Source organism: Leguminivora glycinivorella, chromosome 10 (assembly GCF_023078275.1).
Source record: "Leguminivora glycinivorella isolate SPB_JAAS2020 chromosome 10, LegGlyc_1.1, whole genome shotgun sequence".
Lineage (NCBI taxonomy): Eukaryota > Metazoa > Arthropoda > Insecta > Lepidoptera > Tortricidae > Leguminivora > Leguminivora glycinivorella.
The window spans coordinates 19,299,291-19,322,237 of record NC_062980.1 but is presented as its reverse complement, the minus strand read 5'-3'; the positions used below and the strand labels follow the sequence as shown (position 1 = coordinate 19,322,237).

Below are 22,947 nucleotides of genomic sequence, written 5' to 3'. Positions count from 1 at the left end.
GTTTCATCATAGACGTCACCTGATGTCTAGTTCTTTGTGTCATTTGATAGTGTCGTTTTTGACATCATTATGCATCTAAGGGTTCACTAAGAGCACCAAAATAAAAGATTTACCTAATTGTGCATACATAAATAAACTGTTAATCGCATTCTAATTTTCCTAAAAGGTCGCAGGGCTAAAAATTAATAAAGGTAAGTATTTGAATTGACTTGTTTCCGTGGTTGCTATTTCTGGTAAATATTTTATAATTATAACAGAGTTATGTTATAAATAGACCCAATCAGTACCACGCCAATATTTAGGGGTATTGATATATAGAAGAAGAATACCCAAGAATAGAATACAAATAAATAAAAATTACACACATTGAGCCAGTCCCACGGTAAGCTCAACAAGGCTGGTGTTGTTACTCAGACAACCGTATACATAATACAAAAAAATCTTAGGTACATATCGTCACTACTTTGAAAAAATCTCATATCTCACGCAGCTTCTCAAAGTTAAAACGCAGTAAGTCTATGCATTCCATAGATACTTACTACAATTTTCTTTTCATTGACAGACGAAGATACAAGTTTTTTTTTTAATAAAAGTAGTGACGATATATCGACGTAATAATTAGAAAACACCCATGATTTAGAAACAACTATAGTCTGTGTTCATCACACAAATAAATGCCAGGTACCGATGGATCGATGAGGTCCAGAAAGACCTACACGACCTTCAAGTGACTGAGTGGCATCGGATCACACAGAATAGGAGCGAATGGCGGAATCTAGTGTCGGAGGCCAAGATCCACTTTGGGTCGGTGAGCCATCGCAGTAAGTTTTTTTTTTTAATTTTAAATGGGCTTACTCTTGGCCACAGACTAGCCAAAGGCAAAGACGTGGCCTACGATGGAGTGAGCTCGCCCACACTGAGAGAAATTTGCATTCATTGTTGCGGTTTATCCGTTTGAATCAGCCAAACGTATGTTTAAAACAATATGTGTCAGGTTGTTTTTATAAAATCGACTTGTTGATTCAAATATATTGCCGATTCAAATGACAAGTAGCTTGTTGTTTGAACAAAAGAGCACGTAGCGTAGGCGCTATTTTAACCAAAAAACTTGTTGAACGAACATGAAAACTGGTTGTATTTTCTCTCAGTGCAGAAGATGCCTGTTCACTCTTGATTTGAAGGTTGCCGGGTTAAGTAAGTACCGGGATTCGAGATATTGAGATACAACATTATTCATTAACAACGGGCCTTCATCAGGTAAAATTAAGTTACCTCCGAAAAAATCAGAGTAAAAAAATGCCGCAGGGAAACAGCTCTTCCCCATCCACTAACAACTTTGCCCTTGACAAAAATATTGGCAAAATGTATACTTTATGTTTTTAAATTAGAGACAAAATGGAAAAAAAAATCAGGCAGCATTCGAATCTTTTTCTTTTAATTTAAAAACATGTATCGCTTTCTGTGTGAAAACAAAAAATATACTTATACTATAAATTATTATAAATTCGTGGCGAACAACGTTGGCACACAACCTCACAGTCGGCGGTTGAAAGCGAAATGCATCGGAAGGCTACACTTGCCAAAAAGGTCAAGAGAGTGCGGGGTTTTTATCTCGTGGTACATGCTCGTAACACCAATTTAAACAATGATGTCATAATGATCTTGAGTGCATTACTGTATGTCAGTCACTTTATCTGGGCAGCGAAGGGGTTTGAAAGATTTAATCTGATTTTCATAAAAAAATATGTTCGTGATATTTTTAGTTATGCAAAATTGTTGGTATATTTTAATAAATGCTTACGTTCAAAGCCAAAGGATAGGAATACAATAGAGAGAATGCATTTAATAGTAAAAAGAATACATACATAATACATAAACTAAAGACAGTATTCCCGAAAGGTGTAGTCAGAGGTCATGAAACTACTCACGTTTCAGTCTTAGCAATTTCGGGGTCGAGAGTAAATAATACTGACATTGTAGTGACAGATTGCTATACCATAGGCACCATAGCCCACACCACAATTGAACCAATATCCCACAGTCGACTTCTACGATACCCATAGAAGAAAAAGGGGTTGTGAAATTCATAACCCATCACCACACGGGTTAATATTTTTAGTTTTTCAACACCATGGCTTCTTTTTTAACTGACTGAAAAAAAGGTACTTGTAAAACTTTTTACTACTTAGTTCGACACACGTTCGACAGTTGAATCTCGTTTGGTATTTATGTAAATGAGAATGATACTTGTCTTGTTATATTGTAGTTCATCCATTCGGGTGGAATGGTAGTAACAATTTGCATCGTATTGTATTAATAAAATCGAATAGAGATGCAGACAAAAAAATCAAAAACTTTCACATTTAAAATATTAGTGAAATGTATTAAATAGCTTTTTACGTAACATATTATGCCTTACACCTACTTTCATTGTATAAATATAGTGAAATAAGATATGATTTATGAGTTTTATGACAAAATATATGAATTATTTTTAAGTAATAACATTTTGATAACTTGTTTTTATCTAGTATAGTCGAGTTCATTTTTAGGGTTCCGTAGTCAACTAGGAACCCTTATAGTTTCGCCATGTCTGTCTGTCCGTCCGTCCGTCCGTCCGTCCGTCCGTCCGTCCGTCCGTCCGTCCGTCCGTCCGTCCGTCCGTCCGCGGATAATCTCAGTAACCGTAAGCACTAGAAAGCTGAAATTTGGTACCAATATGTATATCAATCACGCCAACAAAGTGCAAAAATAAAAAATGGAAAAAAATGTTTTATTAGGGTACCCCCCCTACATGTAAAGTGGGGGCTGATATTTTTTTTCATTTCAACCCCAACGTGTGATATATTATTGGATAGGTATTCAAAAATGAATAAGGGTTTACTAAGATCGTTTTTTGATAATATTAATATTTTCGGAAATAATCGCTCCTAAAGGAAAAAAAAGTGCGTCCCCCCCCTCTAACTTTTGAACCATATGTTTAAAAAATATGAAAAAAATCACAAAAGTAGAACTTTTTTTTGTTCCTTATTGCAACGAGTTAAGGTGAAGAAATGTACACATATTTATGAATTCGACTGTACAAACTCGTATTTTTGCGATAGTACCTATGCGTAATAATCCCTGAAGATTCTCAAGAATTCCAGGCGTTCATAGACTACGTTAATTGCTTATCAACAAGTGATTTGTATGGTTATGGCTACCTAGGGCCCTACTGGGCATAAATTACACAATAAAGATTTTGTACCTTTCAAAAATTCCCATATTTGGCCATAATATTCCATTTTAAAGTACCATCAGCTGCAAAAGTGTATGAAGAAATGATGAATGAATTCATTGATAAATTCGCCATGCACTTATGCAGCTAATAGTACATACTAAACACTCGTATTTTCCGTGATTATGTTTATGTGTAAAACATGTGTTAAGCACATTAGTAATAGTCGATTTAAATGCCAGCTAATCCTATTTTATATCTGTCTGGAAGTATTATATTTCCTGTGTTTAAGTATATGTAAAACTTGAATACTCATGGATATAAAATAAGATTAGCTTACGTTTTAATCGACTATTACTTTCATAGCGCTTATTATATTGTCATGGACTTAGCGATCTTTTACTTTATGTTTTATTCAGAGAGCGCTTCAATAATAAGTATTTTCCAACAGATTTTCTCAGAAAGTAAAAAAAAAATATTTTCATACTAGTTTCCAAGTTATACGACTTTTTGACTTTAAAAGGTTCTTTTATGCATTTTAATGTTTACATAGCTTATTGAATAATGGATAGTTTAACAATAGGGATTCGAGAAAACGGAATTTTAAATACCTAGGTTCAAAGGACAAAAGTGCTGTATTTTTATGAATGACAAATGAGTTTTCATCTTAGTCTTAACAAAGAGGATCGAGTATATGAAAATTACTGTAAAAGTAAAATGTGTAGTCACAGTGCATAATAAGTTTTATTTATATCCAAATCTAAACCATAGAACAGGTATCTTTCGATTTTTCTACAATAGTCCAATGCCCGCTGAAACCGGTTCACGGGTATCTATTCATGTGCCCGTGAATGGGTTCCAGCAGGCGTTCTACATGACATTAAAGCTCTCCAAACGGCCTCTACGTGTTGGATCTATATCCCCACGCACGCCTTATAAATGACCGGGCTCGAAAGACCCGAGAATTTTAAACGGAGATACAAATAATAATATAAACACAGCATAGACTACGATGTCTTGACACAGGATCAAACTTTTGAACCTCAGTTTTGACCATATTGTAATTTGATACATAAGTATTCAAATGTAAAATATATTAGCGCCATCTAGCCGAGAATCAACCAATGGTTCTCATCTAGACGACCACCATACATGTTCCTTTATTGTAAGTAACTATTACTTATGTTTTTGTAATTTAAACTATTTTTAATATTTAATAGGATTATAGGCGCCCTTTATCAAACTACACCGCTTAGCATTATATAATACTTATACCTACACAGTTTTTCCCATTTCACCCGCTCAACATTTATTTGACCTATTGAAAAGTTCACCCGGTAGTATCGCAACAATAAAATAACTTGCATAGGTACCGAATTGTTTGTAAGACGATTGTTGTGGGAAGCTCGATTAAGAGGACTGATAAGTGTGGCTACCCCGAGTTGCTAATGATAATGAAAATCGCAAATAACACATCAAAAGACCTAGGTAGAACAAAACAATACGAAAACATATCAACACATAATAAAAATCTAACCTACGGTGCCGCCAGAATCGGGGCAGGGGTTAAGCTGCTGGTGATGGTCTGCAGAGTGAGTAACTAGGGTTGCAAATAGAAAAAAAATCATTTTTTTTTAGATGGTCTGCAGATTGTTTTTTTTTTTCAGATAACCGACAATACTATACGCGCATACTCCAGAAAAGAAACTGTTCAGGATTACCACCTTCTGCATCTGATCCTTGTTCCAGCCACCTAGCGACAGTATCGCAAGATGTTGGTCGAGACTTTTCGCTAGGAGACCGCTCGCTGGAACAACTATCGTGACAATAATCGGCGAATCAATAATTAAGTAATCATATTGCAATAGTTCTATACAAACCGAGGCTTCCTTGGGTGCATTACTAATAGTGCATACAGGGATAAGCGTCGGTTGGTGTCACATCACCTTTTAGATTAAATAGTCTTAAAGGGCCTCTGCGCTGTTGGCTTCGGCCCTACGCACGCTTTTCAAATGTCCCGAGATAAACGAAAGACATACAAAAATAATAATGATTATTGTCCAGTGGACACATAATATACTAATCTTAATTTTGCAATCAATTTAAATGATCAACCAGTCATTGCTCCTTGTTCTAGTAATAAATTAGTTTTAATAGACATTTGGAAATTGGGTACTCAAGTGGCTATAAACTCTCTAGTTAAACAGGTTTCATTCGTTTCTTACATAGTAGCATACTCATTACATTATGCCCACAGGAAATTAAAGGTATAAAATTAGGTATGAAAGAAAATAGTGACCTTTCAATGAGTAACCCTACTCAAAGTGTTGTGTGCCGGTGAATAAAGTTGCCTGGGCTAAACGAGGCCGCGAGGGTGCTGAATATTAGAGTTGGGAACGCGTATAATTATACTTATACAGGATGTTTCAATAAACGTAATACAAAACATTTTACAAACTCGTCTCCGTTAACACACTATGTTAGGTCGCGTGTTGTTAACCTAGTTAATAATCATTAATATGATTGTTTTCCTAAATCTTGTTATTTTGGTTACAACATGGTTAACCTATCTAGGTTGTATATTTAAAAAGTTCGAACCTAGTTTTGTATAGGTATAAACTATGTTTTAGGGTTCCGTAGTCACTAAACCTTATAGTTTCGCCATGTTTCCGTCCGTCCGTCCGTCCGTCCGTCCGCGGATAATCTCAGTAACCGTTAGTCTGAAAGTCTGAAATTTGGAACCAATATGTATATCAATCAAACAAAGTGCAAAAATAAAAAATGGAAAAAAATGTTTTATTAGGGTACCCCCCCCTTATAAAGTGGGGGCTGACATTTTTTTTCATTCCAACCCCAACGTGTGATATATTGTTGGATAGGTTTTAAAAATGAATAAGTTTATCTAATGTTGTTTTTTGATAATATTTATATTTTCAGAAAGTAGAACTTTATAACGACTTTCTAGAAAATTGTTTTGAACTTGATACCAGTAGTTTTTGAGAAAAATAGTAGGAATACAATCTCACTTTTTTTTGTTTATCTAAACTGACATTTTATGAATAAATTACATTCTAACATGTTTACCTGTCACAATAATCAACACCTTTACGTAGAATTTTAAGACCTGAATACGTGCATTATATTCTTCGTCATTAATAGTGCCGGAATCACTTATTTTGTATTACGTTCATTGAAACACCCTGTAGAGGTATATATGACGACCGGTCTGGCGCAGTCGGTAATGACCCTGTCTGCTGCGCCGCGATCCCGGGTTCGAATCCCGGTAAGGGCATTTATTTGTGTGATGAGCACAGATATTTGATCCTGAGTCATGGATGTTTTCTATGTATATAAGTATTTATATATTATATATATCGTTGTCTGAGTACCCACAACACAAGCCTTCTTGAGCTTACCTGGGCTCTGCCTAGGTGGGCCTCAGTCAATCTGTGTAAGAATGTCCTTTTTTTTTTTTTTTTTTTTTAATAGCCTATATGGTGTCAATCTGTCCATTCCACACGGTTTGATGCCCGCTCTTGCCAGTCTCCTATAAATAAAAATAAGAATGTCCTAAGAATGTCCTATAATATTTTTTTTTATTTATTTATTTATATAGTCTACGCACAACATCTACCGATCTCCGTCATCCGATTTCTTTCCGTCGTTCTATGGATCTAGTACGTCAATTACCATTCAAAAAATTCTACGGCGATGACGGATTTTATTTTCATGAATTCTGGTAGTTTAAAAACGCTCTTACCAGCAAAACGGCTTTAAGCATGCCATGCCCTTAATTCAATATTAAAAAAATATTAAATTTAACAAAAAAATATTGCCAGCAATGTATAGCCACAGGCACTTGTCAAGTAAGTGCGTTTTCACGAGGATCGATATCCCACATATTACAGACGCCATCTTGGATTTTTCCATTGAAATTCTTCCGACGTCCGATATCGCATAGGATAATGTGAAAACGGACTAAGAGCAATGACATCGCATATGTGGGCCATTTGTTTCAAAGTTGTCCACCCCACTTTTTTTATTTGGATTTTTTTATTTGGTTTCCACTTAGAATCGCGAGCTCTATCAATCCTAATAGGAGAAAAAAGTGTCCCAAGGTTTTTTTCCATTCCGTTACCATTTTTTCATACATATTGTATGGTGGTAACGGAATGGAAGATTTGAAAAGTGTATGGGAATCTTGGGACATTTTTTTTCTCCTATCAGGATCGAAAGACCTCATGAATCGCGTAAAAAATACCCATTTACAAAATGGTGGGGTGGAAAAGTTTGAAAAAAAAAATAAAAAAAATGGCCCAAGTTTTAGCGATGTAAATAACTTCAATTAGGAAGTGAACGCAGTACATTGAATGTCGGATGTAATTTTGCAATTATTTAATCTTAATAAGTATGATTTGAAGACATACTGAGACGATTACTAATTATCATATTAAGTATTACGTTTTAATAAATGTCTGCAATGCCTGCATTGTGGTAACACACAGTACAGGGTGTAACAAAAATGGTGGTGATCCGTTTAAGGGCGTATTCAGTATCGTATTCTCATCAGGAAAAAGTAGGATAAAAAATTTTTTTCGCAAAAAAATTTTTTATCTTTGTATGGAGATTCGACCGATTCGCGCGGCCCGGCTCATACAAAAGTGAAAATTTTTTTTTCTTCTAGCGAAAACGGCCTTAAACGGATCACCACCATTTTTGTTACACTCTGTATACACTTTTAAAATAACACTTGCATGCTGACGGGATAAAAAAATTGTAATGGTTCTATAAAAATTACTTTTGTAAATTTAAATAGGACGGGACTATAAAAATCACATAGTCATAGGTATGACGCTAAAGTAAATAATAGTGGGAAAAGGTATATTGTTTTTGCAACGAGCAAATTAAGTTTTGTGAAACGTCTTCGCGTTGGATTCTGCCGAAATAAATCAGATAATGGCTTCATCTCAGATTATGCGGGCCATTCTACTATTTCTGCAGTTTACTGACTACGATCATGGATTGTTTTTTTTTATCTGCATTTCGACTGGAAGGCAATTTCAACTGATCGTTTTTTTTTACCTACACTATTATTATGAGTTCCATATATACTTATGTACGTATCTCACTGGCGATACAAAGAGGAAACGCCGCCAGCGTCATGGGGTCCATGCCGCAGTCCGACCTATTAGAAGGGGTTTTCTTTTTATAACAGGGGTATTTTTGTAGGTAAGTTTTAGTTTGTTATTTAGTTTTATTTATAGGTTTAATTTTATTCATAGGTTTAGTTTAGTTTTCATGCTATTGTTTTAGGTATTACTAGTTTATATGGTTTTGTGTTTAATTAAATGTAATAATGTATCAACTGAAGACACGTCCCGTACCTATAGGACCAGTGGTAATAGTTCAAAAATTGTAAAACTTTAAAAAACTTCGATTAGTTAAAATTTCCCCACTGCACCTTACTTTGTTCCATTCAAGTGGGCAGAAAGTTAGCTTTGACGAACTAATTATAATATACATAGAATGGCCCAAAAGCCGAGATGATATCTATGGATTAACTCTATTCTTGGTCTTTCAACTTTTTGGGGATTATGAAATATCAAGCAATATGTATAATCTAGTGTCATAAACTTGTACAAATTAAGATATTTGGGTTTTACCGTGGCCTTTGACCATGTTTATGAGGAAAACAACTTTGATAGCAAAAGGCGATGTTGAAATTTATTTTTGTAGCCTACAGTTACCTACTAGGTTGTGGTAGGTTATGGTTTACTCATTTGAAGCTAGTCCTATCAAAGTGTTTAGTACCTTTAGTGCGTTTTCACATTATCCGAATCGATATCGGATGTAAGTCCGATATTATAATACATATTAAAGGCGCCATCTTTAACATTTGCCTTTAATATCCTTCCTACATCCATCCGATATCGCATCGGATAATGTGAAAACCCTCTTAATCTGTTTTCTTTTTATGGGGTATATTCCATTCCTGATGGGAATGATAACCCTAACAAAACTATGGACTTATTTGTCTGAAACAAAATGAATTGAATTGAATTGTATGATGATGCTAATGATGGATGATTGGATGGGAATGGAAAATATGGGTTAATTAATATCTACCAATTAGGTTAAAAATCCGCTGTAATTTAAAACTCATACATACATATTATACAAATTACATACTTTCACGTTTAAATCAATTAGGTTAAAAATCCGCTGTAAGCCAAATTCGTATCCAAACTCATTCCTGCACAACCTTTTTTGCATGATTAAGCAACAAATTACAAACTTTCACGTGTGCAATATTAATATTAGTAAACAATTGCAAACGCAACTGTCAGACATTTATAACTTAATGTAAGTGGTTCATTGAAACATATAGAACCTGTTATTTTTGGAATTATCCTCGATTTGGGGCTGCGATCCTCGTTCTGGGTCGTATCTGGTCCAACAGGTCTCCATTGCCGTCCAGCGATGTAATGCCGCGGGAATAATGGGGACTTTTGAGCCAGGTACGATCCAGGGAGGAATATTTTAGTTTTAGTGTTTGGGTCTTATTAAGTAATTACCAACATGAGCTACTTAAGTCTTGTGGTATACCTATGTTTATATTGTTGATAGACAGTACGTATCATATTTTACTTTAATAAAAATAAACCTAACTACTGCTAAGGTACAGTAAATTTAATTATGTAATGAATTGAAGACCCTAGAATCGTTGTATTAATCTACAAATTGCAAACTATTACATATATTATGTTACGAGTAATCTAATCAATCACTTAAAGCATTTTGTAAATCTCAGTAAATCATCTGATATATTTTATCCTAATAGTCATACTCGAAGTTTTACAAAATATATATCTAACTATTCTACCATACTCTTTTAACACAAGTACTTGCGATAATTATAATTCATTCCAAAAAAAAAATTGTTTTGCGTTTATTTTTCTAGTTTGGGAGAATTGGACATAAATACAGGTAAGTGCCTAAATATTAAATAGTATGTTTTAAATAAAAAAAAAATGGCTAAACTGAAATGTTTATCTGTTTACAGGACTGTTGATTCAAGTGTTGAATGTTCTTTGTTAAAATTTAAAGTTTCACGCTTTAAGTGATTTCAGTGTAATTTCAGGAATATAATTGGGTCAATGGATATCTAAGATCACACTCGTACCTAAAAATTAAAGCTTTGCCTTTCTTATAAAAAAAGAGCTTGAAAACTCGGTTGAACTACAGCAAAAAGCTCTTATCTCAAAAAAAATAGTTGAAGATATCAATAAATTCGATACACTATGACAAGTTAATGCTACCTCAAGCACCGATGACCGTTACGATCATTGTTTTCACCGAAAACGAATTCGACTAGTGTCATTAAATTCATAATTCTCATATGCCCGAAGGCCGAATGTTAGGAAGATACAGGGAGAGAGGTGTGGAGCTCACGGCGGTATAAAAGCGTACGGATTTTGTACGGAGCATCACACAACCTCGGCGCCTCCGCGAGTCAACATGAAAGCATTCTTGGTAGGTACCGCGCAGTGAAAGTGTTGTGACCCGTGACCCCACGCTTCCTTATGCCGACACGCCTTTAACTTTACCGATAATTGTTTTTCCAAATTTTATAGTGGATCGAAAATTTTATCTGAATTAATTTTTTATCGAGTGGATTGTTCTTTTTTTTAAATTGGTTCTTTATGGTGGATCAATCAGGGTGCAATTTGGATCGAGTGCCGTGCTAAGGATTGGCAATCTTGGTGTTCTGTCCCGATGGAGTTGCAGTGATTTATATGTTCTATAAAAGTGTTTTGTTTTCCGTAGGTATTAGCTGCCGTAGCGGCACTCGGCTCGGCCAGGCCCGAGGCGGGCTACAGCTACAACGCGCCCGGCGGCGGCGGCGGTTTCTCGTCCGGCGGTGGACACGGGGGCGGTTTCTCGTCCGGCGGCGGCCATGGAGGCGGCTTCTCCTCCGGCGGTTTCTCGTCCGGCGGCGGACACGGCGGCGGCTTCTCTTCCGGAGGCTTGAGCTCCAGCAGCTTCGGCATCGGCGGCGGCGGCGGCGGCTTCTCATCCGGCGGCAGCGGCGGCTTCTCGTCCGGCGGCGGCGGCGGCGGTTTCGGCGGCGGCTTCGGCGGCGGCTTCGGTGGCGCCCCCATCGTCCAGAAACACATCTACGTCCACGTCCCGCCCCCAGAACCCGAAGAGCAGCGCCCCCAGATCATCGGCGGAGGCGGCGTCCCCCAGAAGCACTACAAGATCATCTTCATTAAGGCGCCCGCTCCTCCCGCCCCCGTCGCGCCCATCATCCCCGCTCAGGCTCAGAACGAGGAGAAGACCCTCGTGTACGTGCTGGTCAAGAAACCCGACGAGCAGCCCGATATCACCATCCCGACCGCCGCCCCCACTCAGCCCTCCAAACCCGAAGTTTACTTCATCAAGTACAAGACCCAGAAGGAGGGTGGCTCCATCGGTGGTGGTTCTATCGGAGGTGGAATCGGAGGTGGATCGATCGGAGGTGGAATCGGAGGTGGCTCGATCGGCGGCTCTGGCATCGGTGGTGGCATCTCTGGCGGTAGCATTGGCGGCGGCATCGGTGGCGGACACGGCATCTCCGGAGGCAGCATCGGCGGCGGCATCGGCGGCGGGCACGGCGGCAGCATCGGCGGCGGGCACGGCGGCAGCATCGGCGGTGGTTCCGTCAGCTCCTCGTACGGCCCCCCCGGCCAGTCCGGCCCCTACTAAACTCCGCGCCAAGCGCCCCCATGTGATACCTGCTTTGCCGGCGACTTAGTTTTAAGTAGAACAAAAAATTACGGTGCCTAAATGTATTTATGTAAATAGTAATTTTAATGTATCATAATTAATTTTAGTTGTATTGTAAAGTACTTTTTGCATAAAAAATCGATAAACGAACGAAAACATCATCTTCTTATTCCAAACCCCGAAAAAAGCTCAAAAGCCGCGACAATATCGCATCTTTGTATTAATAAAATTAACACATAGAGATAGCAAACAGGTGTGTTGGTAGAAAGTACGTTTTCTACATGTGGGCGACACGGGTTACGCAACCTGGATTGTGACCTCTGGCGTAACCACTGAAACCATATCGCCTTACGACACCTATAAGAGTTTCGCTGAATATCCATTGCAAAACCTATCCGCGGTTTCCACAATTTCACTACCTTGACATTTCGAGTCCTTTAAATGCGTTAAAACGTGCAAAAGTGGATCAGAACAATGACGATTGCATAATGGCGGGCGGAAACCGGTCGCTTTTATATTATTTACTAAATATTTATAAGATTCGACTTTCGTAATTTCTGTGATCGTGTTTGGGCATATCATTATTGAGTTAACGCATACGTTGGAAAGCTGTCTCGTAATATTTGCTAAGAAATGTGTATGATGCGAAAGTGAAATTTTCTTTTGTGTAAAACGACGTTTGAGTGAGTCATCGGTGTTTGTTCGAGTAAATTGACAAGTCAAGTGTGGAATATGATTACTTTGAGATTTTATGATGTAAGAAGGAAACGATCGTTTTTTTTCTTCTTTTTTTAACGTCTGAAAAAAGTGAGTATAATTGCAAAAAAAATAATTCTTCTCTATTTTGGATTTTGTTTCAATGGAGATGAAATTAACTTTTTATAATGAATGATTTATTTCAAAATTGAAGGGCGCTTTTTAATATATAGGAACTATTAATTTTTAAAGTGTATCATAAATTCATTCAGACTAATGAGACACCAGATATGATCTTCATTTTGCCATTCTATAATCAAATTAATCAAATCTAGCGTAGAAAATGTAAATTTTCAGACTTATTACAAAATAATTGTAAAGTAAAGAGGTCAGACAGCTCGCATTCTAAACATTTCACGCTCAAGTCTACATTTACCTTTATTTTTTCTCACGACAATAGTCTCGACTATTAGACAATACACATAACAAAATACCAAATAACTTCTGAAACATCCTATATCTTAATACTTTGCCACCGCAAAAGTAACTTAATCTCTTTCTCATAGCGTTGATATTGCAGAGAGTAGAGGTTACACTACAGGACTTATTAAATGTATACAGTATATTACTATAATTTGTATAAAGACCCACGTAAGAGCTATTAAGGTCGCGTAAGAGTTTTAATTGCTCACTTTCTGCAAGTGTAACGACGTTTAAGAGGGAAGGGGAAATCGTATTTTTATACAAACGTGGTCCTATTTTTTTTCCTTAGCCTATTTGAGTGTCTGGGCCAGAGGCCTCTCCCCTAGCACTGTAAGCTCAAATACCTTACCTCTGCCTCTTGAACTCAAGAAGTTCCAGAATTTTAGGGATGTCGGGCAGAATTTTACGATCTTGTACAGTGAGCTGCAAAATGTTTTGGAGAAATTATGAATGAATTTATTGATAAATTAGTCATGCACTTTTTGCAGCTAAGTTGAGTTGCAAATGTTGCAATACATGCCGTCATAAAAGTACTTCTTTTAGACATTAGTGGTAATAATTTCTAACGTAGGAGCGTAATGATGATAATTATGTTATAAGGATACACATGTAGCGTGAAAAGATTTTCCTTCGTATTCATATGGAAACGTACGAACGTGTCATGCTATTTCATTCATTCTCAGTACAAGACGTACTGAAACTGTTTGAACTAGCATGACAAGTACGAAGGTACGAACGTTTCCGTAAAAAAATCGAAAGAAACTCTTTTCGCATTACATCTGTAAAAATAAATATGGTTTAAATACATCACATAATGTACAGGTATTTTCCATTACGTCAATATCCAGTGAGCAAAACGACTAGAACTACTGGGATACGTTTTTATGGAGAAGCGGTAGTCCCCTGTCCTCTTAAGAGGAAATGCGAATATGTTGCCTTCATTCAAGAAACTCATTACTTGGTGCCGGGTTTCGACGACTTTTTTATATGACACAAATGAAAATTCATTCTGAACCTTCATTTACTTACTTACTTAGTACTAGATAGATAGATAGATAGATAGATCTTTATTGTTCAACCGTGTTACACAGGTGTTAATTCATTACATTAGTAGGTTACAACGGTGACCCAATTCGGGTATACAATTATCACTTAAAGCTATACTAGGTATACATTATTAGCAATCATGTCATGTCAATCACTTCACTGGCTCAGCGACCCAAAAAGGATCTTGGCCTCCAACACAAGAGATCGCCACTCTGCCCTATCCTGCGCCACTTCACGCCAGTTGGGTAAATACACCGTGTGGACGACCGGTCTGGCCTAGCGCGTAGTGACTGCCTGCTACGCCACGGCCCTGGGTTCGAATCCCGGTAAGGGTATTTATTTGTGAGATGAACACAGATACTTGTTCCTGAGTCATGGATGTTTTCTATTTACATAAGTATTTTTATATTATATATATTGTTGTCTGACTTCCTGCAACACAAGCCTTCTTGAGCTTACCGTGGTATCTGTGTAAGAATGTCCTAATATAATATTTATTTATTTATCTTTCAGGGCTTCCTCGCACCAGCGATATCTGGGGCGCCCACGCGGACATTTTCCACCCGGGTGTCCCACATTATGCTTCTCACACAACGATCCTCTCCTATACTTTCCAAGTGGCCGAGCTAGCGGAGTCACGTGGCTTTTGATCTCGCCAATTATATTAGGCACCGCCATTACCTCTTCCAGCTCTCTATTTTTTATACGCCTCCAGGTTCCATCTCCCTCTTTGATTGGCCCCAGAATCTTCCGCCAGATTTTCCTTTCCGCCACTAAGAGCTTGCTCTCTTCTTTCTGTGTCAGTGTCCAAGCTTCACATCCATACATCAAAATTGGTTGAATAAACAGTCTTTAGACTCAAATGTTGGTTGGTCTATCTATCTTGTGATATCTATCAGTGATCAGCTTGGGCGCTAACTCTATGGAGCGCTGCCGAGCATCTTAGGGCGTTCTGGCAGGCCTATGTCACTCGATCGCGGACGCGCGTTAAGTACCTCCTACACGCTAGCCGTTCATTCGAATGAACAAGTGACCGAGGGACGCCACTCGCCGGCCTGTTGTGGTCGCGTGGCACGTTCCTACTATTCTTCTGAGTTTTACGTAGTAACTTATTAGTATTAGTTAAATAAAGCGTGTTTTGCGGGCAAGTGAAGGATCTGTTACGTTAGTGACTTATTAATAATCTGAGGTCTTGGATCCAAATATCTATCTCCTTCTCCCTTAATTTGAACCACTCTCCCCTGAACCTTAATTTATATTTACAAAATATAACAAGCTTCGAAATATAATCGAACTAATTGATTTATTGATTTAATGATTGAATACAACTCTTGCGGGCTTACAGGTGATCCCAAAACGCTCACAAGATAGTGCTTAAATACCTATTCTAAAAATTAACAATGTCACTAACACTAATACAATTATTATAAATACTAGATTGGATACATTAAATTACAATTAAATTTACAGTTACAATACATTGCAAATAATAATTAATGGGATGTGAGTATTTGTTCTCGTTCGCTCGTTTGTGGAGGCGTGCGTGGAGCCGAAGCTAACACGTAGAGCCCCGCTACCGCTCTAGCTCGATTCAGTTTTCTTATTTTTCCATGTTTTCGTTTTTTTTCGGATTTTATCGGTATCTGAAAAATAATCTAAATGAGGGTAATTTCACTGGCCCAAGACAAATCTAAATCAACTTCTGTAGATTATCGCAAAAGATTACCTATGATTATGTGAACCGCGAAACTATTAGGTAATTTGATTGTCGTAATAAGTAACTGATTCCAATTCTAAAACAATGTGATCCCACACTGCTATGCTATTCGTTACGGGCCAAAAAGTCGCACATAACCAGAGTACTACTATAGTGTTAAGGCACCGTAAGTTCAAGAGGTGATTTTTGTATTTCAAGCGCTCGGTTTTGCCACTGGAAAATTTGTGGGCAATGGCAAAATGCTACTTTTGAAATACGAGATACAGAAATTGGAAATCTTTTGGAATTAACCACTCGTTTTTAATTGTATTAGGGTCACTTGCACCCACCATTTTATATGGAATTTGACAGTTTTCAGCCCACTAACCTTGAGTTAAGCGGATGGTGCAAGTGGCCATTAATAGTGGAATTTAAATTCCTAGTGGGCGATCGATATCGATCGGTCAAAAATCAAAAAAAAAATGGCAACCTGGTAAAATAAAAATTGCGTTTTAGACCTATAACATGTTTTTTTCAAATGCAAAGTGAAAAAAAAAACAGGAATGAAATGGATATGACAAGAAAAACTACCTAATTCTTAAATTTTTGACATACGTGTCGTGAACAAAAAAAGCCGTACCTACAGGTTTTTTTAACTGTCATCTAGGTATAACCTACGGCGCCTTAAGTAGCTATTTCGTTCAGTGTCAAAGTTCACAAAGCAAATTAATTGAATAATTCAATTCACCGTGAACAATTAATTGTAATTATACATTGAGAGGTGAACTGAAATTAATGGGGTTAGGTAATGTCTGAGTGATTGATGACTGTCAAATCCGTACTTCGTAACTTAGAAGTTTCTTACGAGCAATCTAAGTAACATAGTGAATGGCACTTTGCACATTTGTGTTATTGTATCACAAGCTGCATATACACTGTGTAAGCCTTATACTGGCGATAAATTAAACCAGACATAATTTATTAGTGTTATCATTAATAGAGAGGTTGTTTGTAAGTTACTCTTAATTTTTACCCCTTAAATAAATTTTAGAATTTCCTCAGCAGCAATATACAATATACTGTAAACATGTTTGCGATGATAATTACTGATATTACATTCGCGATATGAGCTTTAAAAAGTAACTGTCAACGAGCGTTTAACCCGAGTGTGTTTACGTCACATTGCTGGCTGATTTATTTTGTATAAATAAAACTTTAATTTCAATTTTAACAATAAGTATAAGTTATCTTATTAGATTTCTTATGTCCCATACTAACCACCGTTAAGAGATTCGCTCATATTAGATGTACACACTGTATATTTTACATCTATTAAGTTTAATTATACTATTGCGGCTTTCAACAGAAAAGGGTCTTTAATGCGCAAAATGAAAAAAACCTTTTTCTTCAAAATTCTAACAGAATTATTCCTCATTTCAGATGAAGCATACCTAATGACTTAATTAATAATAAATGACCAATTTTGCACGCCACACGGTAAACTATACATCATCATCCTCCTTGCGTTATCCCGGCATTTGCCACGGCTCATAGAAGCCTGGGGTCCGCTTTGACAACTAATCCCAAGACTAGGCGTAGGCAGTAGTTTTACGAAAGCAACTGCCATCTGACCTTCCAACCCAAAGGGTAACTAGACCTTATTGGAATTAATCCGGTTTCCTCACGATGTTTTCCTTCACCGAAAAAGCGACTGGCAAATATCAAATGACATTTCACACATAAGTTCCGAAAAACTCATTGGTGCGAGCCGGGGTTCAAACCCGCGACCTCCGGAACGAAAGTCGCACGCACTTACCGCTAATCTATACATAATGAACATATGTATCGGAGGCGTGGTGTCGCGATCAGACAAGCACTATCAGTTATGACACACTCAAACGGGATGTTATGACATATTTAAATCATTTCCGATCCGAACCAGCTGACCTAGCCGAAGTGACAACCGTTCGCTACATGGCGATCGAACGCAGTCTGTCTCTGTCGCGCCACTAAGGAAAAGCGATGAGAGGCTTACGAAGCTTAAGCGATTGTGTCGTTGATTAAGTAACCTGTAGAGTAACAGGTTCCGAATAATCAGTTTCACAAATAAACAGTCATAACTCAAGAACAGTAAGGTTTTGTTTCATGCACACACGTTTGCTTACATCTTAAATTCACTGTTCAAAATTCGTACAAAGTAAATTGAACGCACACACATTGTATTAAGGTCAAATGTAGTGGCCTGAAATGTACCGGTACTATCAACAACACAGCTGTGATTACAAAGTGCCAAAAATACGTATACACATATACACACCTTAATATACAGGCGATAAAGTTCTGTATACTTATGGGACATTGTATCCACAGCTGTGCCGTTGTTGACTGTACTGTACTAGTCACGTTTTCATGGAGAGTAAGAGTGTACAGTAGGAGAGATTAACCCGATGTGATATCGGCTTACATATTATATTTGTTTGTTCGTGCTTTATGTATTGTATGTGTCATATTGTTTTTAATGAAACGACGTTATACCACACCCGGACACTGGCAATCAAATATATGAAAGAGGCGCGTTCCTAGCACACAGTCTAAGCTTGTGTAGGTGAACGCGTACCATGCTTGTATGAGTGAGATATGACAGGTCGACTGTTCGCGTTTTTGACAGGCAGTAACTGTGAGGTAACTGAGAGGGGTGGGCGGCACTTTCAGCGGGGAGCGGGAGTGGCCATACTGTACGATAGTACTCTTTATTATACTGTGGTTATACAGTGTGTATGCTGTATACGGGCGATAAATCACACCAACATAGAATTGATTAGTGCTATCCTGCCGGTGAGTAAGGCTGCCAGAGTTCAACGAGGGTGCGGTGTGCTGGTGACGGAAGGACCTACGGAACTAATTTTTCCGTCTATTGTCCTTTGAGTCGTCGGCAACCCGAACCCTCCTTGGAACTTGTACGCTTTTTTTTCTGTGTACTTAACACAGCAAAAGAGAGTGTACAAGCTTCTAATGGGTTGGCAACGCGCATATGACACACCTTGAGTTGCAGGCGTTCCATCAGGCGGACCGTATGCTTGTTTGCCACCGACGCGACGTAGTATAAAAAAAATTAAATACGAGTTGTTTTTAAGTTACTCTCTAGCCTTCACAAGGGCTAGGGTTGTCTCTCTCACTCATGTCAACATAATAATAAAATTATGCATGAAATGTGTTGCAAAAGTCGCGATATAATTACGTGAATACAATTTTATTGATTAAAAATTCGAATACTTATATGTCACGAAAGATTAACATCTAATATTAGAAGTATTAATTGTTTACAAGTACGTTACGTCTCATGTACTTATAAAAAAAAAAGTGTCCCAAAATTAGTGTATGAAAAAATAATTAAAATAAATTACCAGTTTGTCACGTTCATGCAAGTAAAATCCCTCTCTAATGCAGTTTTACGAATAACATTTTATGTGAAAATACATCCAAAAAAAAATTTTTTTGCGAAATTTGCTTGAAATCATAAAACATTTTATCTTTATTTTGCTCTCTGAAATGCGTAGTTAAAATCTTTCGGTTCTCTTATATTACACCGTGTATATGAATGATAAATAATTATTTTCAACTTTCGCTGTGTAGCGCGTATGGCAGTGACTTTACCAAGTTTAACACCAGTTAGTCAATACTGTCAATAGTTGGCCATTGACAAAGTTCAGTGACCCACCGTAACAGTCATAGAAAGCAAGCATCTTCTGTATTTGTTTATGTTAATATTAACGACATGGTAGTAGTAGTCTTGACAACTTCTTACTATGTTGTGAGAAGCAAGGACTTTTAATGTTTGTGCGTTGTTCGTGAATTTGGATTTCATACGACCTTCGTAGCATGGAGGCTGATTCAGAACGGTTTTAATCTTGAATGTTATTTTGATACGACCTTATAAAAAAGGCATGCTAGAGTCCCAGAGCTGTAAGAACCTCTTGTTGACACATGACAGCGTCCACAAAACGTAAACTCGCGCAACCTAATGAAATTTTAAATAAAATCCTGTAATCATATTTAAAAAAATCAAGTACTTAAAAACAATATTTCGCTTACTTTAAACGTAATCTAACACATGTTACATTTTTGCGGATCTTCTTTAGTAAGTATTTTACGATATTCATTTATCACGCAGGATTTACTTATTATGTCATTTATCATTAATTTTTATTTTTAAACTAGTGCTGTGGCAGAGTCTGTCATTTCGATTCAAATGTCATTTCAGTAAGTTGATAGAAATCGTATATTTGTTTAAGCGCCTCCTTGTACATAGGGCCTAATCGATTCAACCAATTCGAAATTAATCGTTAGATTTGGCAAACGATACGTCTTAGGCACTGGTCCCATCGCGAGCTAGTAAGCTATGAGCTATCGGCTATAGAAACGAACAAAAGATAAGCACTCCCGTGCAAATAAAAGAAACACGGCGATTTTGATAGCTCACCGCTGGGCGAGTAGCTATAAACATCGCCGTGTCTCTGTTATTTGCACGGGAGTGCTTATCTTTTGTTCGTTTTTATAGCCGATAGCTCATAGCTGACTAGCTCGCGGTGGGACCAGTGCCTTAGCCACATCGCAACATACTTCAAACTTCAAAACAAATGTGTCAAAAATGTGAACTTACAGATCCGGGACAATAGTTCAATTCAAACCAGTTGAAAGAAAGAAAAGAAAAATCGCACGAAACGCTTTCCTTCTTTATTTCTTATGTCCACGGCTAAGGAGTGGAATTTCTTGCCGGCATCTATTTTTCCGAGCTCATGTAACCCGGCAACCTTCAAATCAAGGGGTGTTCGGCACTTCCTGAGCAAATTCCATCATAGGCCACGCCTTCGCCTCAACTAGTCTGTGACCTGCAGGCTTAGGTTAGGCTAGGTACATGAATGGCGCGAGACTGTTATGTCGCCGCAAGATAGACTACCCGTCCTCATCATCCTTATGGCATTAAGACAATTATAAGACGTGTGATCTATTTACCTCGCGGCGACGTTGTCTCGCGACAATCATGTGCTAACCCTGCATGCATACTTATTACATCTATTTAAGACGATACGGTAGGGGTCAATTCTCCATACAAACGCTCTCGACTATTTCCCCCCTGGTTTTTGAAGATAGAGCAATGATTTTTCCAACACAGATTGTTATTATTTTTATCTGTGTCGGACCGTTTTGATGTTTTTGATATTCTGCTTTTTAAAGACTTAGAGCCAATCAAAAATTTCCAAAAACGGCCTTTTTCATTGTGGCGCAAAAAAAGGTGTGATACTTACTCAAGATTGGTAACAATTAACCAAAAAAACTAAACGGTCCGACATAGATTATATCATTGTTATTCAGATTCTCAAATTTCGTTCCGATTGATTTAGTTTTGAAGGAGGAAAGAGTCGAGAGCGGAACCTCGATTTTAAACATTTTTTTGAAATATCTTTTGACTGAGTTTTTAATGGACATTTTTTTTTGATAAATCTAGTTAATAACACTTGTACCTATATTTAACTAAAATTCCCAAGTTGAAAGGGGGGCTCCTTTCCATTTTAGCATTCTCGCTACCGTATCCTCTTAATACTAAAAAAAACTCTTATTTTAGAAGAGCCTCAGAACCGTAATAGGTAACGGGACAGACGTCAAAACTTCCTAAAAAATCAGAAATTAAGTCTTCCTGATAAATCAGGTAAGTACCTAATTAAAAAATGTACAGTTTGAAATTTCAAACAAAATTTCTTAATTACCTGATAATGAGACTGAAATGATTGTATTTCCTTTTACCTTGAACACGTGGAGCTACTTTTCGTAGTTCCAGGTTTAATAAATTTGTTATGTAACACAGACACTTTTTCTGAGCGGCGTCACAAAACTGACAGTGAGTTAATTTTTGTTAACAACTTACGCTAATTGGAGAGTCCTAAATTCTGAAAATGCCTAAATGCCCATCTAGTACCTACACTGTGCAAGCATTGCGGAAGTTGAATACTGCTGTTGAGAATAACTAAATCGGCAGTTTTACAATAAACTTAATACAGCTCCGTGTTACAAATAATTTTTCATCACACTTGAAATTTAAGAAATAAACATGCCTCCCTAGGGAGAACGATTTTTTGTATAACTCCCGCTCCGCCTGCGTGAGCACATTTTTAGTGTGCTCATGTGATGAAAAAATTTAAACCGGATTACGAGTCATAAAGCAGCCCTTGTTGATTACCTCACAATACTCATTACATAATAAGCGAAAAGCTTATTCATGACAGTATGACATAAGGAAACCTTTAATGAAGTTAATGGTTAATAAAGGTCGTTCAACTCACGTAACTCATTACATTGTAGAAACGTTTCACTCACGAAGTCGCGTGACGCAGCCCTTACTTTCATACTAATATAGATTAAAGTGTATGAATCTGTGCGTCATTGTAAATGGCGCGATCTGTAGCAGTGAAAGAATGAAACTTAACGACCTATCAATGTCATAAGTAAAGTTTATTACAAAACCAGTAGCTACCACTAGTTTTTAATAGGTTACTCGAAGGCGTAAAAGTCACGGAAAATATCGTTTGTATGGAGAAAGTGAACAGCGCCCTCAAACGGTAATAGGTGGTATTAAAATTACGTTTTCACGTGACATTTACGATATCGAGTTTTATATTCTAAAACGTGAAAACTACAGAGGTCCAGAGCCCCTAATACTTTGTGTTAATACACATGGGCGGAATTTGAAGGATTACTGTGAAGATTACGAACAAGAGGCTGTTTGTCTTAACTCGAGATGGTAATCCTTCAGCCGCCCGTGATATACACAATGTTTTTCATCACACTCGCGAAGTAATAACCAAATTTTAAACTAAATGTATTGAAATACCTATAGCTTAAGCTGACATTCGTGACTTCATAACCTAACCACAGAATTAAAATTAAAAAAAACACCCCCGATCGCGAAATAGTGGACCAATTTTTATGAAACATGGCTAAGAACACTCTCGAATAACTCAGCTTTCAAACAAAAAAAGCTAAA

General features: G+C 37.4%; 2 protein-coding genes across 3 annotated transcripts in view; both read left to right on the top strand.

Moving 5' to 3' along the window:
- Nucleotides 1-22,947, top strand: part of LOC125230000 (fibroblast growth factor receptor 3-like) — a 186,009-nt gene that overhangs the window by 101,833 nt on the left and 61,229 nt on the right. The window lies entirely within an intron of this gene.
- Nucleotides 10,642-12,142, top strand: LOC125230003 (glycine-rich cell wall structural protein 1). The gene is made up of 2 exons (XM_048134910.1): nt 10,642-10,750; nt 11,045-12,142. Exons 1-2 carry the CDS (start codon nt 10,736-10,738, stop codon nt 11,963-11,965), a joined length of 936 nt encoding a protein of 311 aa, XP_047990867.1. The 5' UTR covers nt 10,642-10,735; the 3' UTR covers nt 11,966-12,142.